Source organism: Phyllostomus discolor, chromosome 12 (assembly GCF_004126475.2).
Source record: "Phyllostomus discolor isolate MPI-MPIP mPhyDis1 chromosome 12, mPhyDis1.pri.v3, whole genome shotgun sequence".
In the NCBI taxonomy this organism is placed as follows: Eukaryota; Metazoa; Chordata; class Mammalia; order Chiroptera; family Phyllostomidae; genus Phyllostomus; species Phyllostomus discolor.
In genome coordinates this window covers 61,337,918-61,359,923 of record NC_040914.2, presented here as the reverse complement: position 1 = coordinate 61,359,923, position 22,006 = coordinate 61,337,918, and the positions used below count along the sequence as shown (strand labels likewise).

The 22,006-nt window shown below is 45.4% G+C and overlaps 1 protein-coding gene across 1 annotated transcript in view; it reads right to left on the bottom strand.

Annotated features, from left to right (window-relative positions):
• The window catches only part of CDH1 (cadherin 1), a 74,581-nt gene that overhangs the window by 6,000 nt on the left and 46,575 nt on the right, over positions 1 to 22,006 (bottom strand). Inside the window, exons 3-13 of the mRNA XM_028501936.2 lie at positions 18,647 to 18,882; positions 14,580 to 14,717; positions 14,302 to 14,457; positions 13,519 to 13,663; positions 12,179 to 12,351; positions 11,805 to 11,933; positions 10,074 to 10,256; positions 8,384 to 8,628; positions 4,482 to 4,627; positions 1,805 to 2,029; positions 1,260 to 1,493 (exon numbers count right to left, since the gene is read on the bottom strand). Coding sequence (XP_028357737.1) covers positions 1,260 to 1,493; positions 1,805 to 2,029; positions 4,482 to 4,627; positions 8,384 to 8,628; positions 10,074 to 10,256; positions 11,805 to 11,933; positions 12,179 to 12,351; positions 13,519 to 13,663; positions 14,302 to 14,457; positions 14,580 to 14,717; positions 18,647 to 18,882 — 2,010 coding nt within the window. The remainder of the gene's footprint in view (positions 1 to 1,259; positions 1,494 to 1,804; positions 2,030 to 4,481; positions 4,628 to 8,383; positions 8,629 to 10,073; positions 10,257 to 11,804; positions 11,934 to 12,178; positions 12,352 to 13,518; positions 13,664 to 14,301; positions 14,458 to 14,579; positions 14,718 to 18,646; positions 18,883 to 22,006) is intronic.

Genomic DNA, 22,006 nt, shown 5'->3' with positions numbered 1-22,006 from the left:
GCGTCACTGCGCCGGGGACCACGACAGAGGAAGGCGAACCAACTAGTCCCGTGGTAGCAACAAAGCCAGGAGGCTCAATTCTAAACACTCGTCTTCCTTCCCAATTTTGAGAGGACACAGGCTGCAGAGGGCAGGAGCAGATGGATGTAGCAAACATTCACTGAAGGTCAAAAAATAACCCCTTCTCAAACCCTTTGAGGCCGCAACGGCGGTGGCAGCAGCAGGCTGAATAATGCCTGTGCAGAATCTAGATTAAAAGCCCTGGCGCTGGGCCCATTGCTCCCTCTAAAAATTGTCTTCGACTCCACTGGCCTCATCTCTGCCCTACAGAGTGCAATCAAGCCGTCCTCTCTCCTCTGTGTCTTCGCTCCTGTTGGAACCTCCACAATGCCCCTCGGCCTACCTGGATTCCACCAGCCCTGAAGCACAACCATCCTGTCTGCCACCAAACCTTTCTTCAGCCTCAAGGAACAGCTCCCTCGTTGGACTGCAAAGCACTCATGACCTAGACCACTTCTCTAGCCTCTAATTATACACTGTCTTCAAGGGTTTTCTAATTCACTTGTCACTGCTAGATTTTTGAAACTGTAAAAGCATCCGTGTCAACCCAAGGTGGGTTCAGGTGATATCAGTATTTAAAGACTATGGCGGAAACTGCCAAATTTTCTCCACTATCCTTTTCCCCCTGCATCCTTTCAGTCACTGATACCGACCATTTACCCCACACTCCACCCCTACCCTCTGCCAAGTTTTAATCAGGCACATGGTCACCCAGTTAAGAGCGGGAACTTCCTGTGGCTGGGAAAAGGTGCCGTGGGTGATGGTGATATATGCAGGTGTGCCTTACCCCTCCTCCATCATCCCTCCTCTAGGACGGATGTGCAGGCAGGGAGCTGGCTGGCTCTGACCATGCTGATGAGGGCAGCGTCCCAAAGCCTTGCTCCCCTGAGTTGGTCCAAGGATGTGCAGTGCACAGCATCACCCCGGAGCTGGTTAGAGATGCTGAATCTGAGGCCCCATGCCAAGTCTACTAGACCAAAATTCTCATATTACAAAGAGGCCCAGGTGATTTGTGTGCTCTTGAGTTTGAGAAGCATTGCCCCGAGGGAATGGAAGAACAATAAAATAGGACTGGGCCCCCTGTCGATTTAATGCAACGGGCAGCCTTCCAGTCTCAGACCACCGACCTCTGAAACATTCAGCAAGTGAGAAGACTCCCCCATTTTAGAAGTCGAAGTACACTTGTCAGTGGTACTCACTTAGCAAAGCAAGGATGCCTCCAAGAATCCCCAGAATGGCGGGAAGCTGCAATCCTGCTTCGGCGTAACCCGCGGTCCTCTTACAGCCGTTGATGGCCACCCCTTCACAGTCGCACACAGACACGTCTAAGGTGGTCACCTGGTCTTTGTTCTGGTTATCTTCGAGCCTGAGGTTTATTTTGTATTCACCCAGCTCTAAGGCTTTCTTTGGCTTCAAAAGGATAGATTCGTGTTCTAGAGGAAGCAACGAAAACAGATGATGGAACCAGGAGAAAAGAAAGTTTACTGTAGAATAAGATTATTTAAGGAACTAAAATATTCCAAAACTGAGCAAAAAAAGTCAGAGCTGCTTAGATTGCAGATTACCCTGAGCAGTATGTTGCAAAGTCAACCAGCAAAGGAAAGAGAACTTTGGTGGAATGCTTTAAACGTAGAAAGGGCAAGAAAACAAGCATCAGATGAAAGGGAATTTCGGAAAGGGAGGCGGGGGCAGGGGGAGCATGAGAGTCAGAGCGAAGGTCCCGCAATGAGCCTCCAGTTCCCACCTGGGTCATTGTACTCGAAGGTCCAGTTGACGCTCGCCCCGTGTGTTAGTTCCGCCGTGAAGGGAGACGTGTTGGGGGGAAGATCGGGATCCACGATGTTGATAACACGAGGCTGTGGGTCCTTGTAGCAGAACTCCACACTCCGGGGTTCCGGGACGGGGGCGTTGTCATTCACGTCGGCGAGGACCAGGAGAAGGGTTCCCGTCCCAGTAGCAACCGGAGAACCTAAGAGGGCGCACAGAGGATGTGCCACGGCTCAGGAACTTTGACAAGTCCCCATGGCCTCCCGCCACACCGAGCCCAGAGCTCGTCCTGGCGCTTTGGGGCCATGTGCCCACAGAGCCTCCTGGCCTGCTGGTCTCAGGGCATCTCCACTCCCGTGTGGGCAGGCCTCTGACACGCTTATTCCCCGTTTTGATACCAATTATTCATGTCATTCCTCATACCAAGAACACCCCCTTCCCCTTCTTCACCTATCTTCATTCACCCACCGATGTTCCACCACTCCGAGAAGTCCTCATGGTCCCCCCACCAGCTCTCCCTTTTCTGAAGGTCTATGGCTTTAAGGTCATTGTCAAAGGGTTGAGCCTTTTAAAATAGCTACAAGTTGATTTCAAAATAGATTTACAAGTTCATACACACTTCTGTTTGCACTTCTTCTATATCCTGAAGGAGCAACTAGCATATGGTAGTAGAAAATGTAGCTACTCAGGAAATCATTATTGATATTAGTGTATTATAGAGAGAGAGAGAAAAAAACAAAAAAAACAAAAAACAAAACCCAGGGTGCTATAACCCAAACCTGTAAATGGCTATACCTGGGAGGCAAGACTATAGTGATTATTTTTCCTTTTTATCTATTTGGGGGGAGGAGTTAAAAAAGAACACATAGCATAAAATTTACCATCTTTTTAAGTGCATAGATCAATAGTGTTAGTATGCGCATACTGTTGAGAAACAGCTCTCCACAACTTTTCCAACTTGTAAGACCGAAGCTCTTTGTCCACTAAACAACTCCCCATCCTCCCCTCCAGTTCCTGGCAACTGCCACTCGACTCTGTTTCTGTGAATCTGACTTTACTGCCTCATGTTAGTGGACTCAGACAGTATTTGTCCTTGTGTGACTGGCTTATTTCAGTTAGCATATAACGTCCTCACTGCCCATCCATGTTGCAACATGTGACAGATTTCCTCCCTTTTAAGGCTGAGTAATATTCCATTGTGTGTATGTACCACACTTGTTTATCCATTCATCCGTGGATGATTTTTTTATTTTATCATGTGGATTGTTTTTAACAATGAGCAGGTATCACTTAAAATTTTTAATAAAAAAAAAAACAAACTTTTTTTAATGAGCCGATAGACTTCCTGATGAAACTTCCTTCTCCTCTTAGAGCTACACTGAGAACTGTTGAGTCGAGCACAAAATTAAGGAATAATTCAGAACTACCACACCTTAGCCATTATTAGTTCAGGGGTCAGCAAAGTATGGCTTTCTGGCCAAACTAGGAAAACAGCTATGCTCATTCCTTCAAAGACTGTCTATGACACTTCTAGACTACACTGGCAGCCAAGACTACATGGACCACAGAGACCACACTGTTTGATCCTTGCCCCTCTAGAGAAAGGTTGCTGGCCCTTGCTTTCTTTACAAGCAGCCCCTTCGGCTTGCCGCAGGCCGGTGTGGAGGCAGCCGCAGCAATGGGTTAGCTGTCCCTCTGCGGCGGAAGCGCTTTAAGAACAGAGTCCCATCGTGGCCTTACTTGCCTTTCCCTCGGCTTTCCAGATTGTCAGGTCTGGAATGACTACCTCGGAAGGTTGAGGAATGAGAAAATGGAAGAGAATTTAATCACAGAAACCGCTAGCAGGTTTTGTTTTGTTTTTTTAACAGGGATTCTGCTTCTGAGTATCTGTTTGAGGGAAATAGTTGCACATGGAGGCATGTACAAGGATGTTTACTTTATCACTCATGTAAATAGCGAAGAACTGAAAACAACCTCAGCGGTCTTTTAATGAGCAAATGATTACATTATACTGTACCCAGATAAGGGCATTTTATTGAAAAGAGGTACAGGCACACCTTGTCTTGTTGTGCGTTGCTTTTATTTATTTTTATGCTGCAATTTTTCTGTAGAGAAGACAAGACCCTCCACTGGCAAAAAGATCACAAGTCGCTATATTGTGGAGGTCTAGCACTGAGCCCACAGTAGCTCTGCTGCACGCCTGCAGATTAGTTAGGTGCCCTGATACAGCCCCGTGTCTTAAAAACATATATTCAAAACACATGGACAGTCCTCAATGTGCATGTTCTATGTAACGGGCACTTTTTACGTAAATTAACTCATTTGAGTTCTGACAGGATATTACCATTTTGTCAGATAAAGGAACGGACATAAAAATTCGGCAATAAGTCCAAGGTCACATAGGCAATTCAGCTTTGGTCCTAGGAGCTAACTCAAGCAGTCTGCCTGCCGGAAGAAGTGGGGTTCACATATAGAGGGAATGGTGAAAAGGGACTTCTGCTTGACCCAAATTATTTGCATTTTTGACAAAGAGAATGCTTTTGTTTAAGAATATAAGAAAAAGAAGGAACTCACCATGCCTCCAAAAGAAGGGGTGGGGGCAGGCAAGCGAGCTAGGTGAGGCAGCAGAGGCCAGAGAGGAAGGGTGTCCTTACCGTTGTCTGTAGCTATGATGAGGGCTGTGTACGTGCTGTTTTTCACATGCTCAACGTCCTCTCTGTCCATCTCAGCCCGAGTGGAAATGGCACCAGTGTCTGGATTAATCTCCAGCCAGTTGGCAGTGTCCCTCCAAATCCGATACCTGAAAAGGCACGAGCTCTGGCTTAGAGAGGGAACAGCAATCCGCAGGTAGCGGATGGATTCTAAAGTTCCTCTTTGCAGATCAGTTTCAACTTCTTTCATTTTTGAGTTCCATGTTAAAAAAAAAAATCACGCCTATATAGAAGTTTCCAGGAAAATATGTTGACCATTCATGTGCCCTTTACCTAGATGTACCCATTGTTAGTATTTCACGATATACAAAAGCTGACATGCATATACATAATGTCTTGTTTTGCTGAACCATGAGAATAAGTTGCAGATGTGATTTTCCTTGACTCACAAATACTTCAATATGCTATCTGCAAAGAATAAAAGTATTCTCTAATATAATCAATTAGATTTCCAATTTCAGAACATATAACCTTGATAAGATATTATTAATAAATACATGGTGCATATTCAAGTTGTCAGTTTCTGTAAAATTGCCCTGCACAGCAGCACCTCTGCCCTGAGTCAGGACCCCGTCCAGGGTCATGCATGGCACTCAGGTGTCATGTTTCTTTGGTTTCCACTCATTTGGGACCATTCCTTAGCTTGTCTTTCCTTTCTTAAAACTAACATCTTGGAAGTATGCAGGTTGGTTGTTTCGTAGAAAGCCCCCTCCATTTGGATTTGTCTGATTATTCCCCCATAATTAAATTTAGTGAAGCATTCATGGGCAGAAGCAAGAACACCACACAGGTGATGCTGTGTCCTTCTAGGTGCATCTCGTTAGGAGACACGTGGCGTCTGCTTGTTCTTTTTTATTGAGGCTCCCTTTGATCACTTGGATGAAGGAGGGGCCCCCAGGCTTCCTCACAGTAAAGGTACTGTTTTCCTCTTTATAGTTAATCTACAATCTGAAGGGAGATCATTGAGAATGTCCTGTTGGCAAACTAACTTTCATCCCATAGATTTAGCATCTATGGATGAATCTCGTCTGGCTATGAGTACTGTGATTCTTATGTATTTTTAAAAGCAAGCTCTTTCAGAACAGCTCCCCAAAGGGTGCAGGAGTTCTCAGAGGGCGGTGCCACTCAACACCGGTACCATTAGCATTTGGAGGTTGGGGTGACACAGTAACCTGGGGATGGGCTGCTGCATGGGCATTTAATGGTAGGTGTGAGGGAGGCTAAAGCTCCCTATGGTCTTGAAGAGCAAAAGTCAAGTTTTATTCAAAATGCCAAGAGAGTCCTTTCCACCATCTTTCTGTGCTGCCATAATGGTGTGCGTGAATGAATGCCTTAGCTGCTGCCAAAAAGAGATGCAAATGCCAGGTTCTTCCTAGGCCACGCCCCAAAGTCATTGTCTGCTTTCTAACACTGTCAGTTTGGTCTCACTGTACTTACTGACAACCCCAGTGGGCCTCTCGGACCGGGAAGAAGCAAGATGAAAGCACACAGGAGGAAAAATCTGGGATTCTTTTTCTAGGGACGTAATACATACAATGCAAATAAAATGATGCAATAAACCAAAAAAAAAAAAAAAAAAAAAAAGAAAAGAAAAGAAAGAAAGAAAAAGAAAAGCCAAGAGGATCCTGTTACACAACACATTATTCGGAGTATCAGAAACTCCATCAGAAGAAACAACAGCATGAGAATCAGAGCTCTGCTGCTCAGTTAGTCACTTGGGTCATGGAAAGGCTCAGAAAGGGAAGCAAAGAAACCTAAGGAGGTAAGTACACCCGTGGGTGCCTCCTCACTTCCTTAGAAGTGCGAAGCAGTGAATTTCACAGAGTGGTCTTTATCCAGAGGTAAGGGCCTCTACACACACTATTAAGACTTGGTTCCTAAACTTGACCAAGAGAGGCTTTGAACTACCTATTTCACTACTGCAAGCTAAGATATCAAGCCAGGCGGGAAGCTGTATAATCTGGGGCTTTATCACTGAACACATACACTATAATACTGCCTTTGGTTCTTCACTCTCCTTTTGACCTTTGATTAGAAACCCATCTTACCAGCTTTTATATTTTGGACCACCTAGAAGAATCTCTGGATTATGAGCAGTACATTGACTACATGTACAAAATTACAGTATTTTAAAGCAAATCTCAAACATTAGAAGGCTTCTTCTGTAAATACTTCAGTATATATCTTATATAGGTGAAAGTTTTTTAAAAATACATAATCACAAATGTCCCTAACACACCCAACAAAAACAATAATAATTAAAGTCACCTAATGCCAAGTTTATGTTCAAATTTCTCTAATTGCCTCAAGGGTATTTTTTTTTATTTTATTTATTAACTTTTAGAGAGAAGGAAAGGGAAGGAAAAAGAAAGGGAAAGGAAAAACATCAATGTGTATGAGATACATCGATCAGTTGCTTCTCACATGACCCCAACCGGGAACCTGGCCCACAACCCAAGCAGGTGACCTGACTGGGAACCGAATGAGCAACTTTTGGTTCACAGGCCGGTGCTCAATCCACTGAGCCACACCAGTGAGGACTCGAGGGTATCTTTTATAGTTGGATTGTTGAATCTGTATTCAAGCACAGTGTACACGTGTCTGCAGTGTACACATTACAATTGGTTGATTAGTCTCAATACTCTTTATAGTGGTCATCCTCACCCTTTTGCCACTTATTTGTTGAAGAAATGTCATTTGTCACACAACTCCCACATTCTGAATTTGGCTGTCTGCTTCCTCATGGCCCTTAACTTGTTTCTTCATTCCCTGTAATTCTTCAAAGTCAGATCCTAAGACTTGATTAGATTCTGTTTCAACTTTTGTTTTCTCTGAAAAGATTTCTTTAGTGGCGCTGTACAAACACTACTGAATCCCATCAAGTGGCACACTAAGTTGAGTAGTCCCTGCTTTTTCAGTACATGTTAAAATTAATCAGAAGGTTTGGGTGTTATCTGCCTGGTTCCTCCATTTTAAAACTCCGCATCGTCCTTGACCCAGTGATGCCCACAGCCACGAAGATCAGTAACGGGACCCTTTACACGGCTCATCCTGTGTAGCGCGTGCAGGGTGAAAGGTATTTATGAGCCCTTTCATTCAGGGAAGAATGAACACTTCCAGAATAACCTCAGATGTTGATGTCACACAAATTCTTTTTGTGCGTCTGTTTTAAGTTTCGTAAGTCACAGGCACTGAAGCCAAAGCATAAACACCGTCCACAACAAGAACACACTCAATTACCAAGCACAACTCTACTCTGGATTCGAGTAACATTGTTATAAACAGTCCAGAGCATTCTGACCAATTCCTCTAAAGTAGATATTAACGAGCAGGAATCTCTCTCCCTGAGAAGCAGTGAGCACAACGGAGGAAGGCCTCTACTACCCCTGGAAACCACACTGTTACTAACGAGACACACGTGCCATGTTTGGGCTTGGGCTCTAACACTTTTTCTGAGTCAAACCCAGCTCTCAAAAGTCTAAGGACATTGTTGTCGTTAGCTTTATAAGTGTTTCCAGCATCCGTGGCTGTAATTTACACTATAGAGGTGCCTTCAAGTTTAAAGAGAGCAACAAACTACTTATAAACAATACCATGTCTGTAAATTACAACCACATGCCTACTATACCACGTGAGCCCAAAGAGCGGAAGCACAGTAAACCTAGAATGGCTGGCTATGGAGGGAATGGAAAAGGTGTGGGGAATGGGGATAAAAAGAAAAAAAAAATTAAAGGCCAATTACGAGAAGTGTCTTGCATAGACCAATGATGACAAAATATTATAAACTAAGTATTTTATATACACACACCCAGTTGCTGCTAGTCCGCTGAAAAATCCATACTTACGTTATCTTCTGCACCATGAATACATCTGGCTCTTGGGCAGTGTAGGATGTGATTTCCTGCCCCACTGGGAAGTCTTCAGGCACCTCCACTCTCTTTTGGGGTGGTATGAAAATGGGAGCTTCATTCACATCCAGCACGTCCACAGTGACGGTGGCCGTGGACGTGGGCAGCACGACATCAAAGGGGGCCGCGTTCTTCACGGCCACATAGAGAATGTACTGCTGCTTGGTCTCAAAATCCAAGCCCTAAAGAGCAGAAAAATGAGTTTAAAGAATGTTCACGTCAATATAAAAAAAATGTGAAATCCGTAATTATTATTGCTCTTGTGAACAATGTATCCACGATCCTCCAACCTGGCTGCACTGAAGCTGAGAAGCCCAGAAGAACATGAACTCAGGAGGCCTGCAAGAGCGAGCTTCAGCTAACAAACACCGGCACACGAAGACCCGTCAGAATGTTCACATCCTGTGCGACAAGCTGCCCACGCGACAGCACGTGGACAGAAGATCCTGCCTGTCCCCCTCACCAACCCAGGGAGTTTGGAATCAGCTAGCCACCAGGTCAAACCCCAGCTGGGCCATTTCCTAGCTGTGCGATCTGGGTGACATACCCTGAGGGTCTGTTTCTACGCCCAAGTAAGTAGGAAAAGGAGCTAGCTCACAGAGGTGCTGTAAAGAGTAAACTAGGGGTTTTTATGAAAGCCTTATGCAGTAGGAACTCAGGTTACTAGGTTCTTTTTACAGTTGACAGAATAATAACAAAAACTGCTAACATCGATGTTCAGTGGGAGATAAGATTATGTGCTCAGTAACTCGGAAACAAAGGGTCCTCTCACTTGCTTGAGAGGAAGCCCAAGTCGTGGGGCCGATCCAGAGATCTGTCAACTCTCTAACGTTGACAACGACAACAACAACCACTCAACTTCTTAGCTTTCAAGCCATCTTTTTTTGAAATTGATTTTGGAGAGACAGAAACATCAATTTGTTGTTCCACTCATTTATGCACTCATTGGTTGATTTTCTTTAGGATTTATTTATTTATTTTTAGGCAAAGGGGGAAGAAGGGAGAAAGAGGAGAGAAACATCAATGTGTGGATGCCTCTCACGGGGATCCCCCTGGGGACCTGGCCCACAACCCAGGCATTTGCCCTAACTGGGAATTGAACCGGCGACCCTTTGGTTCATAGTCAGGCGTTCAATTCACTGAACCACACCAGCCAGGGCCATGGATTGATTCTTAAATGTGCCCTGACTGGGACTGAACCTGCAACGTTGGTGTATCAGGACAACATTCTAAACAACTGAGCAACCCAACCAAGGCTCTAAGACATCATTCAAACACAGTCATACAAGGCCCATTTGTAAAATAATCCAGCAAAATAGCAGAGGCCAGCAAACCATTTTTGCTCTCATTTGTAAAACAGATATGAGCTGTAGGCAAATGTTTCACAGAAAGAACCTATTAAAACAGATGGTACTTCCTTTCCAATTTTCGGATGCTGGTCCTGACTTCTCATAGGAGCCTGAAGTGTCACCGCAAACCCCAAATGGTCCACAGAACCTGGGGGACCCGGCCACCCCTGCCCCACCATCGCTATGCTAATCTACTCAGAGGACACCGGGACAAGGGAGTGGGCAGCTGTTGACAGCTGGGCTGTCAGTTTCTGCCTTGTGCCAGGCACCCTACAAACCTTCGCCGTTTTCAAAATGCCATCGTTGGTTACTGGGTCTGTGATGACAACAAACTTTTCCTCCTCGTCATTTAATACAGTGTACACGGCCTCCCACGCTGGGGTATTGGGGACATCAGCATCGGTCACTTTGAGCGTAGTGATCACGACATCAGCCTCGTTCTCGAGGACCTGCCCCTGGTACTGCAGAGCAGAGGAGAAGATGGGTCACATATGGACATCCTGAGACACGATAATGAAACTAGGTCTCAGAGGGCTGAGGGAATGCTTTCAGAGCCCAGGTTAGAGGAGAAGAGTCTCGGAGGAAGTGGTCCCTCGAGAGCAGGGCCCTTACTTCCTGTCCATGGATCAGCGAGCTCTCAGGAGTACCCTCTTTTGTGAGTCCCTGAACTGGCTTTGTGAGGCCCTGGCTATCCAAGCCCCTCAGCTCACTTTGGCCCAGTTACTGACTGAGTTAAAAAAATTCTGAAATTCTTAGCTCAGTTTACAAGGTCCTGCAGGGCCTGACCTCATTTGGTCCTACACTGTTTTTACAGTTCTTGCTATGCATCAAAGTTAATTCAATGCATTTTGCGTATGCTGATCCCTCTGCCTCCACTCTCTTCCACCCTCCCCATCTCACATTTGCCAACATCCTCAAGCCCTACTATAAATGTTCCTCACTGTCACAATGCCCAGCTTCAGGTGGTGGACACTGCTAATGGCCTACTTACTGAATGTCCATTCTCCCCTTCTTCACTCGCTATACTGTTGGTGGCTGCAATGTTCCCAAATAAGACACTGTGTGTCCGGTCTTCCTTGGCTGACCGTAGTTGTTAATGAGGCGTAAACAGAATTTGCAGGATGGGTCTTTCCAGAAACAAGAGGACTTCACTTAGCAACACCTTTTGTACTCCTTGCCCTTGCCTCCTTCCTGAACGAAGCGCACATGCGGCTCAGTTCCAGCAGCCACCCTGAGCCACAAGGTGGCACTGAGGATGGAAGCCATGCACCAAGGTTGGTGGGACAGCAAGAGGCTGGAGGCTTGGTCTCTACTGACAGAGCAGACTATCCACCTCTGGGTGTTTTGTGACGTAAAAGAAAAAGCCAACCTTTCTGCTGAAACCCCAGAAGTCCAGACTCTTTTGCTAACCATTGAGCTGGTTCCTAACAAACACAATAAGGTTTAAGGTTCTTTTACATGACTTAGCCCCTTCTCCTGGACTGCGTTTAATATAATTGGGCACAATAATTCATTTACGTTGTCTAATCTCTCCATAGCTAGACTATAAACTTCATGAGAATGGCATCTCTGTCTTTGTTTGGGATAATATCTCCAGTGTCTAATACAGTGTCTAATCAGGAAAATATTTAGGCACCAGACAGGGACAACTGCCACCCCAATCTGCTTACTTTTTTAAAAAACACGATTTTATTTATTTACTTTTTAGAGAGGGGAAGGGAGAGAAAGAGGAAGACAAACATCAACATGTGGTTGCCTCTTGAGCGCCCCCTACTGGGGACCTGGTTTGCAACCCAGGCATGTGCCCTGACTGGGAAACCAACCGGTGACCCTTTGGTTCACAGTCTGGCACTCAATCTACTGAGCCACACCAGCCAGGGCCCAATTTGCTTACTTCTTAGTTTAAAGTTCACTAGTCTGGGGCAAGTTTTCAAAGGCTTCACTCAGGAGCAGTTGTAAAGTGACAAAGGACTTTTCCTGGGAAACCATCCAAGAAAGTGCAGAATTACCGTGCGTGGATCGAAGATTGGAGGGTTGTCATTGATGTCAGTGACCGTGATCACAGCTTTTGCAGTTGTGCTTAAGCCTTCACCTTGAAGGTCAGCAGCTTGAACCACTAGGGTATACGTCGTAATATTCTGTAGAGATTGAACACACCCGAGTTAGGACCAACAGCCACATCAGCCCAGCCCATAGCACGGAAACAAATAGTTGATCATCTGCTTAAATGCCGGTCCACCAGCCTGTCTGCCAGACGTTTAGCTGCAAAGCTCAGATCACGACCGTCCAAGGGGTAGCTGGCCTCAGCAGAGCCCTGCGCTGTCCATGGGCCTAACTAATATGCATTTGCCCGCAACCACCTCTAGATCTCTCCCCCTCTGACCTCACGGTCCAGGCCAGTGGTGAGCACGCTGATGACTCCTGTGTCCTTGTTGATGGTGAACATTTGGTAAGGCTGCGAAGGCTCTTGGCTGAGGATGCTGTAACCAATGGCGGCGTTGTAGGTGTTCACTTCATCGTCTGCGTCTGTGGCCGTGACCTGCATCACAGAGGTTCCTGGAAGCATCGAAGGAGAGGAAGATTTAGTCAAGCTATGCGTGCCTCAGGAGCCAGTCAATACCGCTCCATTCAGATGTGTCCAGAGAGTGAAAGGCAGGGCCCTGGGGACAATACCATGTCGCTGCACCTCTGATGGCTAATTTCCAAATTTCCTACCTAAGTACTACAGGAGGAAAACCTTCCACCAGATGAGTGGTGTCCTGAGAATTCAGCTTTTCCAGCAGATGTTTTGGGTGGGGGTAGAGGTGAGGAGGAGATGGGGAATAAATAACCTAAACCATTTTGTCATGTCTCTTATACTGACAGGATAGCCTGAGAAGTAGGAAAAAATCCCATGATTTCTGCAATTGGCTTCTCAGCCATAGCTTCACCGGAGAGAATGGGTCATTTGAGATCACTGCCTTTAAGGTGGAAGAAAATATTTATAACACGTACAACTGACAAAGAACTAGTTCCCAGAACATCTAAATAACTCGAAGAGTTTATAGGAAAGAGACAAACAGCCCAAGAGAATAAGGGCAAAAGACTTGAACAGATTAAGTGATAAAGTAAAAAAGAAGCTCAAATGGCCAAACACGAGATAATATGTTTAGCCTGTTAATAATCAGAGAAACGCAAGTTTGAATGGCACTGAGATATAATTATACATTGACTAAAGCTGACTAGTCTAAATTATTATTCCAGGACATACTCTGCCTGTGGGAGGGTAAATTGGTTTGGCCACCTTGGAAAACAGTTTAGAAAAGTAGGCAAAACTTCTAGGGGTAAATATGCACACAGTAGAAGATAAACTTTTTAAAAAGGCAGAGGGCGGGTGGGAATAATTACCACAAAGGTCAGGGCAGTGTCTACCTCTATGGGAAAGAGAAAAAATATGATCAGGAAAATGGTATGTGGGGCTTAAAGTAGCGGCAGGGATCTGTTTAATCAGGGAAGGCTGTTTTTCCATTGCTTCCACTTCATACATGTTTTCACAGGCCAGGTCCTGGGGACAATACCAGGTCCTGGGTTTTGCTCCAGGCCTGCACACAGGCAGCGCGCACATACAGCGGCTTCCAAAGAAGAGTTATCTACCCAACTGAAGGGCCTGACCCGAACGCCAGCCCCCACACTTTGGGGTCCAAAGAAGCTAAGTGTCTTTCTGGGTATCTGGCTCCTTATTACCTGGAAGAGCACCTTCCATGACAGACCCTTCGAAGACTGGCTGGGTGAACTCGGGCCGGTTGTCATTCTGATCTGTCACTGTGATCACAATCTCCATCGGGTCCTCAATTGCATTCCCGTTCGAAGACACAGCGTGTGAGAAGAGCTGCCAAGAGCCAAGTGAGTGTTACTTGGGCCTCGGGGAGGAAAGAGGAAGCAGGAGAAGTGGCCTGACCAAAGAGTGGGCGCCCCCCGGTGTCCCTCTCCTTCGCACTCTCCAGGACCCAAGTACACGGACACCCACAGCAGAGGCCTTTTCTCACACATGTGCTGCTGCTGCTTCGGTGAGGCCACGACACCAGTTGAGATCATGGCACGTGCAAACCTATAGACTGGAGGACGCACCCACCAGGTCAGAGCTCCTGTTCCCCACACAAGGGCTGGGGAGCCAGACCCAAGAGATAGATCCCAGCTTCCCTAAGCTCACTGCTACCAAGGCCCAGAAATGGGTTTTGCTCCCCAACATCATCACTGGATGCTTCCTTCCAGTCAGGGACTTTTAGCTCCAAGAATAGGTTGTTGGTATCTTGGGTCTAAACTTATGCATGCATGATGCATAAGGACTCTCCCCCCTGCACCCCCCATCTAGGTTCTCTTGCCATTTAAGCTTATCAATAGATCTCGAGGTGTCCAGTTAAGCTCCTCATATGCCTGCAGCACTGGATCCAAGGAACCAACATGGGTTGATCAAAAGCTTTGGAAGGATGGGATCCCATCATTAACAAGCTTCTAAGAGATACTCACTATGTACTTGGGAATGGCTTCTCTATCCAGAGGCATCGTCACCTTGAGCCATCCTGTTTCTCTTTCAATAATAAAGACGCCAACAGGGGGCGTGTCAGCTCCTTGGCCAGTGATGCTGTAGAACACCTGCGTTTCTTTGTCCTTGTTAGATTTGATCTGAAGACATAACAAAAACAGAATTAGCAAGGAAGGATCCTTACATTGGGTCTTTCTCCTTCCCCTCCTTGGTCCTTCTCTGCCACATTCCTCCCAAGGAAATAGAGAACTTCCTTCTCTACCTGCACCAGATTCTTCGGAAATGGGCCTTTCTCATTTTCTGGGCAGCTGATGGGAGGAATAACCCAGTCTCTCTTCTGTCTTCTGAGACCATGGTGGGAGTCGGGAAACGTGAGCAATTCCCCTGGAACCCCAGGGTCCTAAAAGGAAAAAAGATGAAGGACAAAATGAGATAATTAACAGCCAAAACAAAATCCAATAAACAACAACAAAGGTGTTCTCTTTTGATCTTTCTTAGTGTCCAGAGTTCAAGTACTCATGATGCATACGCAATTACAGTTTTGTGGCTCTGACATTATTTTATAAGTAATCTCAAGCCTACAATATCACACCTGTCATGTTTTTTAAATTTTATTTTTCAACTACAATTTACATTTAATAGTATGTTGTATTAGTTTCAGGTGTACAGCATAGTGGTTAGATAATCACATACTTTACAAATCACACCTATCTTTTTTAATAGACCATTATACTACAATGATTTCATATCAGAGCTTTTTCAACAACTGGACATTCCGGTGTTTTCTTTTTCTTTATGTTTTTCCTAGAGTTATAGGTCCCCAAAGTGGACTTATCAGCCAAAATAAGTAAGTTTTGGGAATTAGTACTAAGAATTACTTTGTGATCAATGCAAACCCCTTAATCTCATGATGCCATTATATCTATATGGTTTCCATTTGTTCGAACGGAAGCTGTTAGAACGCCCTCTGAGACCTACTTTGGACAGTTTTCATGGGCGATGATGATGACTTTATGCACACACAGGGAAATAAGATATAGTTGGAGATGGAAGGGAAAAAAATCTTCCAAATTGTTTAAGTGGTCTAAAGTGCTTAGTGGGAACACGGCGAAGGTTCCAGAAGACTGTTCCATCGCCCACCCTCTCCAGTCACTGATCATGGTTTGCGAGCGCAAGTCAAGCCCTACTTCCTGGCTCTTACACTTGGACTCAAAATTCACCAGAGAGACATGAGATGTGACCAGATGTCATGACAAAGTCCTTCCCAATTCTGCATCCTGGCCACACATACACCCACACCCACACACCCCTGCATCCTCACATGCATCTCCTAGAGCAGCAGCCCTGCCTAGGCCAAGGGCAGGCTCTGGAGCCAGACTGCCTGGCTTTAAATCCTCACGGTGGCACCCCCATCTCCTGGGCAGATTATTTAACTTTTCTGTCCCACAGTTTCCTAGGGTCTAAAATGGGGATGATATGACTACCTACACCTCATCGAGTTCTTGGGAGGATTAAATGAGATACTAGTATTGCAAGTAGTATCCCAAACATATTAAGTGCTCAGTACACGACAATGATGGTTAAACTGGTCGGAAAACAGCCAGTTATGGCTTGAACAAAATCAAGTGTGGGGCTTGACCCCTCAGCATAGAAATGAGTAGTAAACTGTCAATACTGTAATCTAAGCCTAAGAACAAGCCCTTTGCCCAGCCATGGTGGCGAACAGGTGTTGGTGCATAAACACAGATTCACTTGCTCCTCCGAGGAGGAAGACACAGACTGTGCCTCGCTGCCATCAGGATTCCAGGACGTTTTCAGGGGGTGATAATGAACAAGGATGAACACTGCGCTGGCCAAACATAACAGTAACATCTTCAGGTGTAAAATTAAAGGGAATCATGGGTAAGCCCGCTGAACGTGGACCTCATCCCTCAGACAAAAGGATACACCAGATTCAGAAAATCTACACAAACAAAGACAAAGAACTGGAAAGTTACATCTATTCTTATTTTCCTTCCAGCTTTATTTTGGCATAACTGAAAAATATTTGTATGCATTTAGGGTGAACAATGTGATGTTTTAATGTACAAATAAGATCTATTCTTAAAAAATTTATTCTTACATGAATGGAAAGGAAGGTAAGATTGTCACCCCTTCTCCAGATGCAGGACCATGTGGCTCCACGAAGGTTCCTTGAACTACAGACAAAGCCACATGGACTGCAAACCAGCTACGGCAGAGTCGCCCCACCCGCTTAATATCCACTCTTCTCTTCTTCTATAAAAACAAAAATGCCTGTCTTTCCTCGTGTGTGTATGTGTGTGTCTCAGTTTTCTATCCAGCAGTGTACCCAAGTAAAATACTGCATTTCCTGCAAGCTACCTATATCTCATTGGCTACAAGGTCAAGCTGTAGCCAATGAGATATAAGCAAAAGTACTTCCTGAGAATTCCACAAAGCCGTCTTAAAAAGGTAGCTAGGCAATTAAGGAAGGAAACACATTCTGTCTTCCTCCCTTTCTCCTTCTTGGTACCTAGGAAAAAGTTGTGATTGCGGGAGCTGGAACAGCCCCCTTGGGTGGGGAGGAATTCTTGCAGGTTGAAACCACGCACTGAGGGTGACAGAACAGGAAGGAAAGGGGGAGCCCAGGCTCCAGATGACTGTGGGGTCTCTACAGGGGCCACAACTACCCCTTAACCTGGATTTCCTTAACTTGCAAGAGAAATATACAGTATTTTGCATAAACTACTGTGATTTGTGTTTTTCTCTAACATTCATTTGAACCCAGTCACAATTCGGCAGACATGGAGGCAGAGGCAAAGGTGGAGAGGAAAAGCTGAAAAACCAAGTTTAAAACTGTCTTTGGTCATAAGAGGCTTTCAAGCACAGCCTTTCTCGGCAAGGACTCACCGTGCTGAACTCACGTGAACCCCAGTCACTTGAATACTTGAGTCAGGGAGTTATGTTAATATAACTCTGCTAAGTTCCTCATTTCTCTGGCCTGTCCAGTTATACCAGGAAGAACAATGTTAACCTATCAGGACTATTAAGGTCCCAGAATCTCAGGAATCTTTGGGGAGAAAAACAGGAACCAGCCTGCAAGACCTTGGCACTCAGAGCCCATTCTGCACTTCCAAGGCCGTCGCGGGGAGTGGCCGGAATGGCTCCCCAGAGAGACATTTGGGCAGGAAGCGCCACGGGAGCAGTTTAAAAACTGGCAAAGGCCTTCAGCTTTGGGTAATGCCTCCAAGAAACACACTTGCCAAGGACGGGGACAGGCATACATCTGTCTTTTCATTCATAGCCAGTCCATCTGTCTGTCCACTGAATATTCAGTGGCCTCCCGGTCTGTGCCAGACCCAGGGCCAGGCGCCACAATACAATGGGGGAGGATCTCGTACAGATTCCAGTCCAGTGGGGCGAGTGCCCTTTCTTTGCCAAGACCCTCTCCACTGCAAACACCAAGAGCAAAATGGTCAGAGAACTGACCTCTTATTCATTCTTCCTCCAGGAAGGGAATGATAAGAACAGTCAACAATTACTGGGGACTTATATGCCTAGTGTGGTTCTAGCATTTCACATGTACTAATTCATGCAGTCATTATTATCTCCATCTCACAGACAAGGAAATTCAAGCATGGACAGATAAGGAAATTCAAGCATGGACAGGGTACCCATGGTTACTCAGGTAGTAAATGGCAGGGCTGGGATTCAGTCCCAGGGGCCACACCTTTGCCCACTATTCTATACTACCCACAGAAATAAAGGTAATGACGTCTTCCCATCATTCCACCTGATCACTCTCCACCAGACAGCAACAAAAAAATCCCCTGCAAGAATTAGTTCAGCCCTGGCCAGTGTGGCTCAGCTGGCTGGAGCATCATCCCATACACGGAAGGGTTGTGGGTTGGATCCCCAGTCCAGGCATGTACAGGAAGCAAGGGATTGATTTTGTGTTTCTCTCTCTCTTTCCCTCTTCCTCTCTCCCTCTAAAAGCAATGAAAAAAAAAATGTACTTAGGGGAGGAAAAAACAAAACAAGCACAAGAATTAGTTCAACTAGACCAATGGTTCTCCATGGGGAGCTACTTTGCCCCCCCAGGGGACACTGGCAGTGTCTGGAGACATCTTTGGCTGTCACAACTGGGGGTGTGCAACTAGCAGCCAGTGGGTTAAGACCAAGGATGCCGCTAGAGAGCCCAGTGCATAGGACAGCCCCACAGCAAACAATTATCCAGCCCCAAATCCGAATGGTGCCAAGCAGAGCAACCTGGATTAGGAAGCAGACTGAAATAATAGTGAGTTTTTTTCAAGAGACGCTCCAACGTACGGGATTATGGTTGTTGTGGCGGCGGCGGCGGTTGTCATCAGCTGCTGCCTTCAGTGTCACCTTGGCGGAGAGTTTCCTGCGGGTGGAGTCCCAGGCGTGGACAAGAAAGCTCATCTCTGGACCGTGAAGCCATAAAGGTCGTTTGACCGTCAGCACACCGTCTGTGCTCACTTTGATTCTGGTGTCATCAGAAACGTAGACACTCCTTGGCAGACCAGTGCATCCTTCGAAACTCACTGCAGGGCATAAATCACAGCGATGAAGAAATCGGGCAGATTAAAAACAAGTGCTTTCCTTCTCTAAAAAGCAAACTGGACTCACCTACCAAAAGCCTGATTCACACAAAATAAGTACCAGCAAATCAAACCACAATCTGGTGACAGAACAACAACGATATCATGTTCTTCACAGTTAGAGGATCTGATTTTTCCTTCAACTACTTGTAAAGTGAAACAGTAACCTGTCTAGAAAATAACTTCTTTTCTATAACAATAAAAGGGGCTTCTCCTTTTCAGATGGCTCTTTACAACATGAAAACAAACCACTAAAGCGGTGGAGACAGAATACCTATTGAGTCCAAAAGTTAAGAGACTATGCTACATTTAGCTGCTGTGGGGAAGCTACATTTAAATAGTTTACATCCCAGGCTGGGTAGCTCAATTGTTTAGAGCATCCTCCCGATTGATGCACACACGAGAATCAACCAATGAACACATAAATCAGTGGAAAAACAAATTGGTGTTTCTTTCTCTCTTTTTCTAAATATCAACAAAATCAATCAATAAATAGTTTACAATTCAATAAACAGTAGGGGATAAGAGAGAGCCAGCAAGGAATACTGAATGAGTATGGACTCTGGACCAGTCTCCCTGGGTTCAAGTCCCAGTTCTGCTTATTAGCTCTATGACCTTGGGAGAATTATTAAAGCTCTGTGTGCTTCAGTCTACCTATTTATAAAAAGAAGGTTGTTTTTAGATACACTAGACAGTGTCTGGCACAGCATCGCTATATTAAAGTTTGTTAAATAAAAGATTAAAAGCAAACATGGGTTTGATTAATAATTTATTCAATCCCTGTGAGTATTCCACCAAAAACATTAGTTAATTGTAGATATTTAATAGTGCTGGCTATATCCTTATTATCTGAGACAGAGAGGTAATTCCTGCTTTCAGGATGCACAGGGGAGAAATTGATGGCTGTCAGGGGAGACGATGGAGGGTTTGTTTAAAAAAAAAGATTTTATTTATTTTTAGAGAGATGAGAAGGGAGGAAGAAAGGGAGAGACACACTGACATGCAAGAGATACATACATCGACAGGTTGCCTCTCACACACCCCCAACCAGGGACCAGGCCCACAACACAGGCACGTGCCCTGACTGGGTAGTGAACCAGCGACCCTTTTCGTTCACAGGCCAGAGCTCAATCCACTGAGCCACACCGGCCAAGGCCAATGAAGGTTTTGTAGGACACTTCAACCTGATCTTACAGGGAGGCAAGTCAAAAGCAAAAAGCAGAGAAAGACTGCTTGCTTGGGTGAGGGGACTTATGACCAGTGGTTAAAAGACAAAACTAGTTTTTAAAAAACTTCAGTTATTAAAGCATTAAAACTTTAAAAGTATTAATATGCAAAGCTAGAGAAGCTTCAGTGAAAAGCATCTGCACTAAACATCAGAATTCCAAAGGACTCATTCATCAGCTTCCCACCAAGCTACGTGCCAGCAACTGTGCTGGGCAGCAAAACCGTGACCAAGCTAGACGAGACACCCGCTCCCACTGAGCTGATACTATGGTGGAAGAGATGGACAAACACCAAAACCAAAAATTGAAAACGGTGATCAACGTCAGTGGATACAAGGAATTAAACAGGGGCAGGGAGGTTTGGGGAAAGCGTAACTTGCATTGGATGGAGAGGGCAGGCCTCTCTCACGTGGAGGCACCTGAGCTGAGACTTAAAACAGGAGCCGGCCTTGCAGAAACCTGGTTCCAGCCTTCCAGGCAGAGGGAGCCACAGACGAAACGGTTCATTCGGGGAAACTCTCAAGTTGGCCTGTTTTTCTCCCTTTCAAATAACTGCCCCTCACTCCTCCAGTAGAATTTATATTTTGTTCAAGTGATATTTTAATAAAATTCCTGCTCTTGTGCTTATTTTACATAGCTAGACACCTCTTCATTTGTTAGTATCGGGTCTCTGCCAGAAAGCCTTAAGCCACCCATGATGCCTGAGCTGCAGTTCTCATTCCTGCCACCAGGGGCCACCCTTGCAAATGTTTCTGAAGCCGACAGCCCCACCCTGGCCAGAGAAATTAAATCTGTGCTTGGGGTGGGAAGGTAAGTACCACAAACAGCCCCATTTTGAAGATGAAGAAACTGAGGCCCAAAGAAGTTAATAAATTTGCCTGACACCCTATAACTACTTTACAGCACAGCGGGGACTAACCCTTCACATGAGTTACTCGGTCTCAGTGTTGGCACTCCCTTACCCTGGAGAGAACTTTTTTCCGGGGGCCTTGACTATTTTTAAAGGAAGATTTTTGCCTCCTAGCTAGAATCCAGGTATGGCAGAAATTTCAGGCCACCTCATACAGCATTTGGTGTCTGCTACCTAGCAAATAAACTAAGCTGCCAAAACAGAAGTGTTACTAGTCCACAAGAAGGGAGCTGGGTCCTTTTAATCACTCAACCCAACCCTCCCTCCCAGTTGGTAAAAAAAAAAAAAAATCAAAACCATGCCCCCACCTTTATCCTCACCTTTAAGGCAGGTTCACTTCCCACACTTAAGGGGGTGGAGTGGGGTGAGCCATGGAAAGCTGTAATAAATGACAGAGAGGGCAACAAAAAGAAAGGGCTCATCTGAGTCTGTGACTGATTATAAACCCAGATTCTGCCATGTTTCATGCTGAGTGGCCTTAGCAAAATGTTTAACCTCTCTGGGCCTCAGTTTTCTCTACTGGAACAGGAAGGATACCACCGCTGATCAAGCCTACCTCTTCCGGAGTTTGTGACGATTAGCCTTGGAAATGGAGGTGAACAACATTTTGAAAGCAAAAAAACAATGCGAGTCTAAGGAGCTTCTTATTTCCACGCACACAAGTGAGGAGACAAGTATTTGCTTAACAAACAGAAGAGCTCTAACATGACCACAGAAGCCAAGGAGAAATGCAAAGTCTTGAAAAGGACGGGCACACACTGCCCTTTAAGTCTAAAACAGGGATTTCTTTTCAAACTAGCACAAGATGTTTTTCAAATAACCCTTCCCCCTGTGCCACTCCAGCAGAAGGAATAGGGCGACTGGAGTTTTTAGGGGCTTATCACATAAGTAAGGAACAAGAGCGGCCCTCATTTATCACGCTGCATTCCTT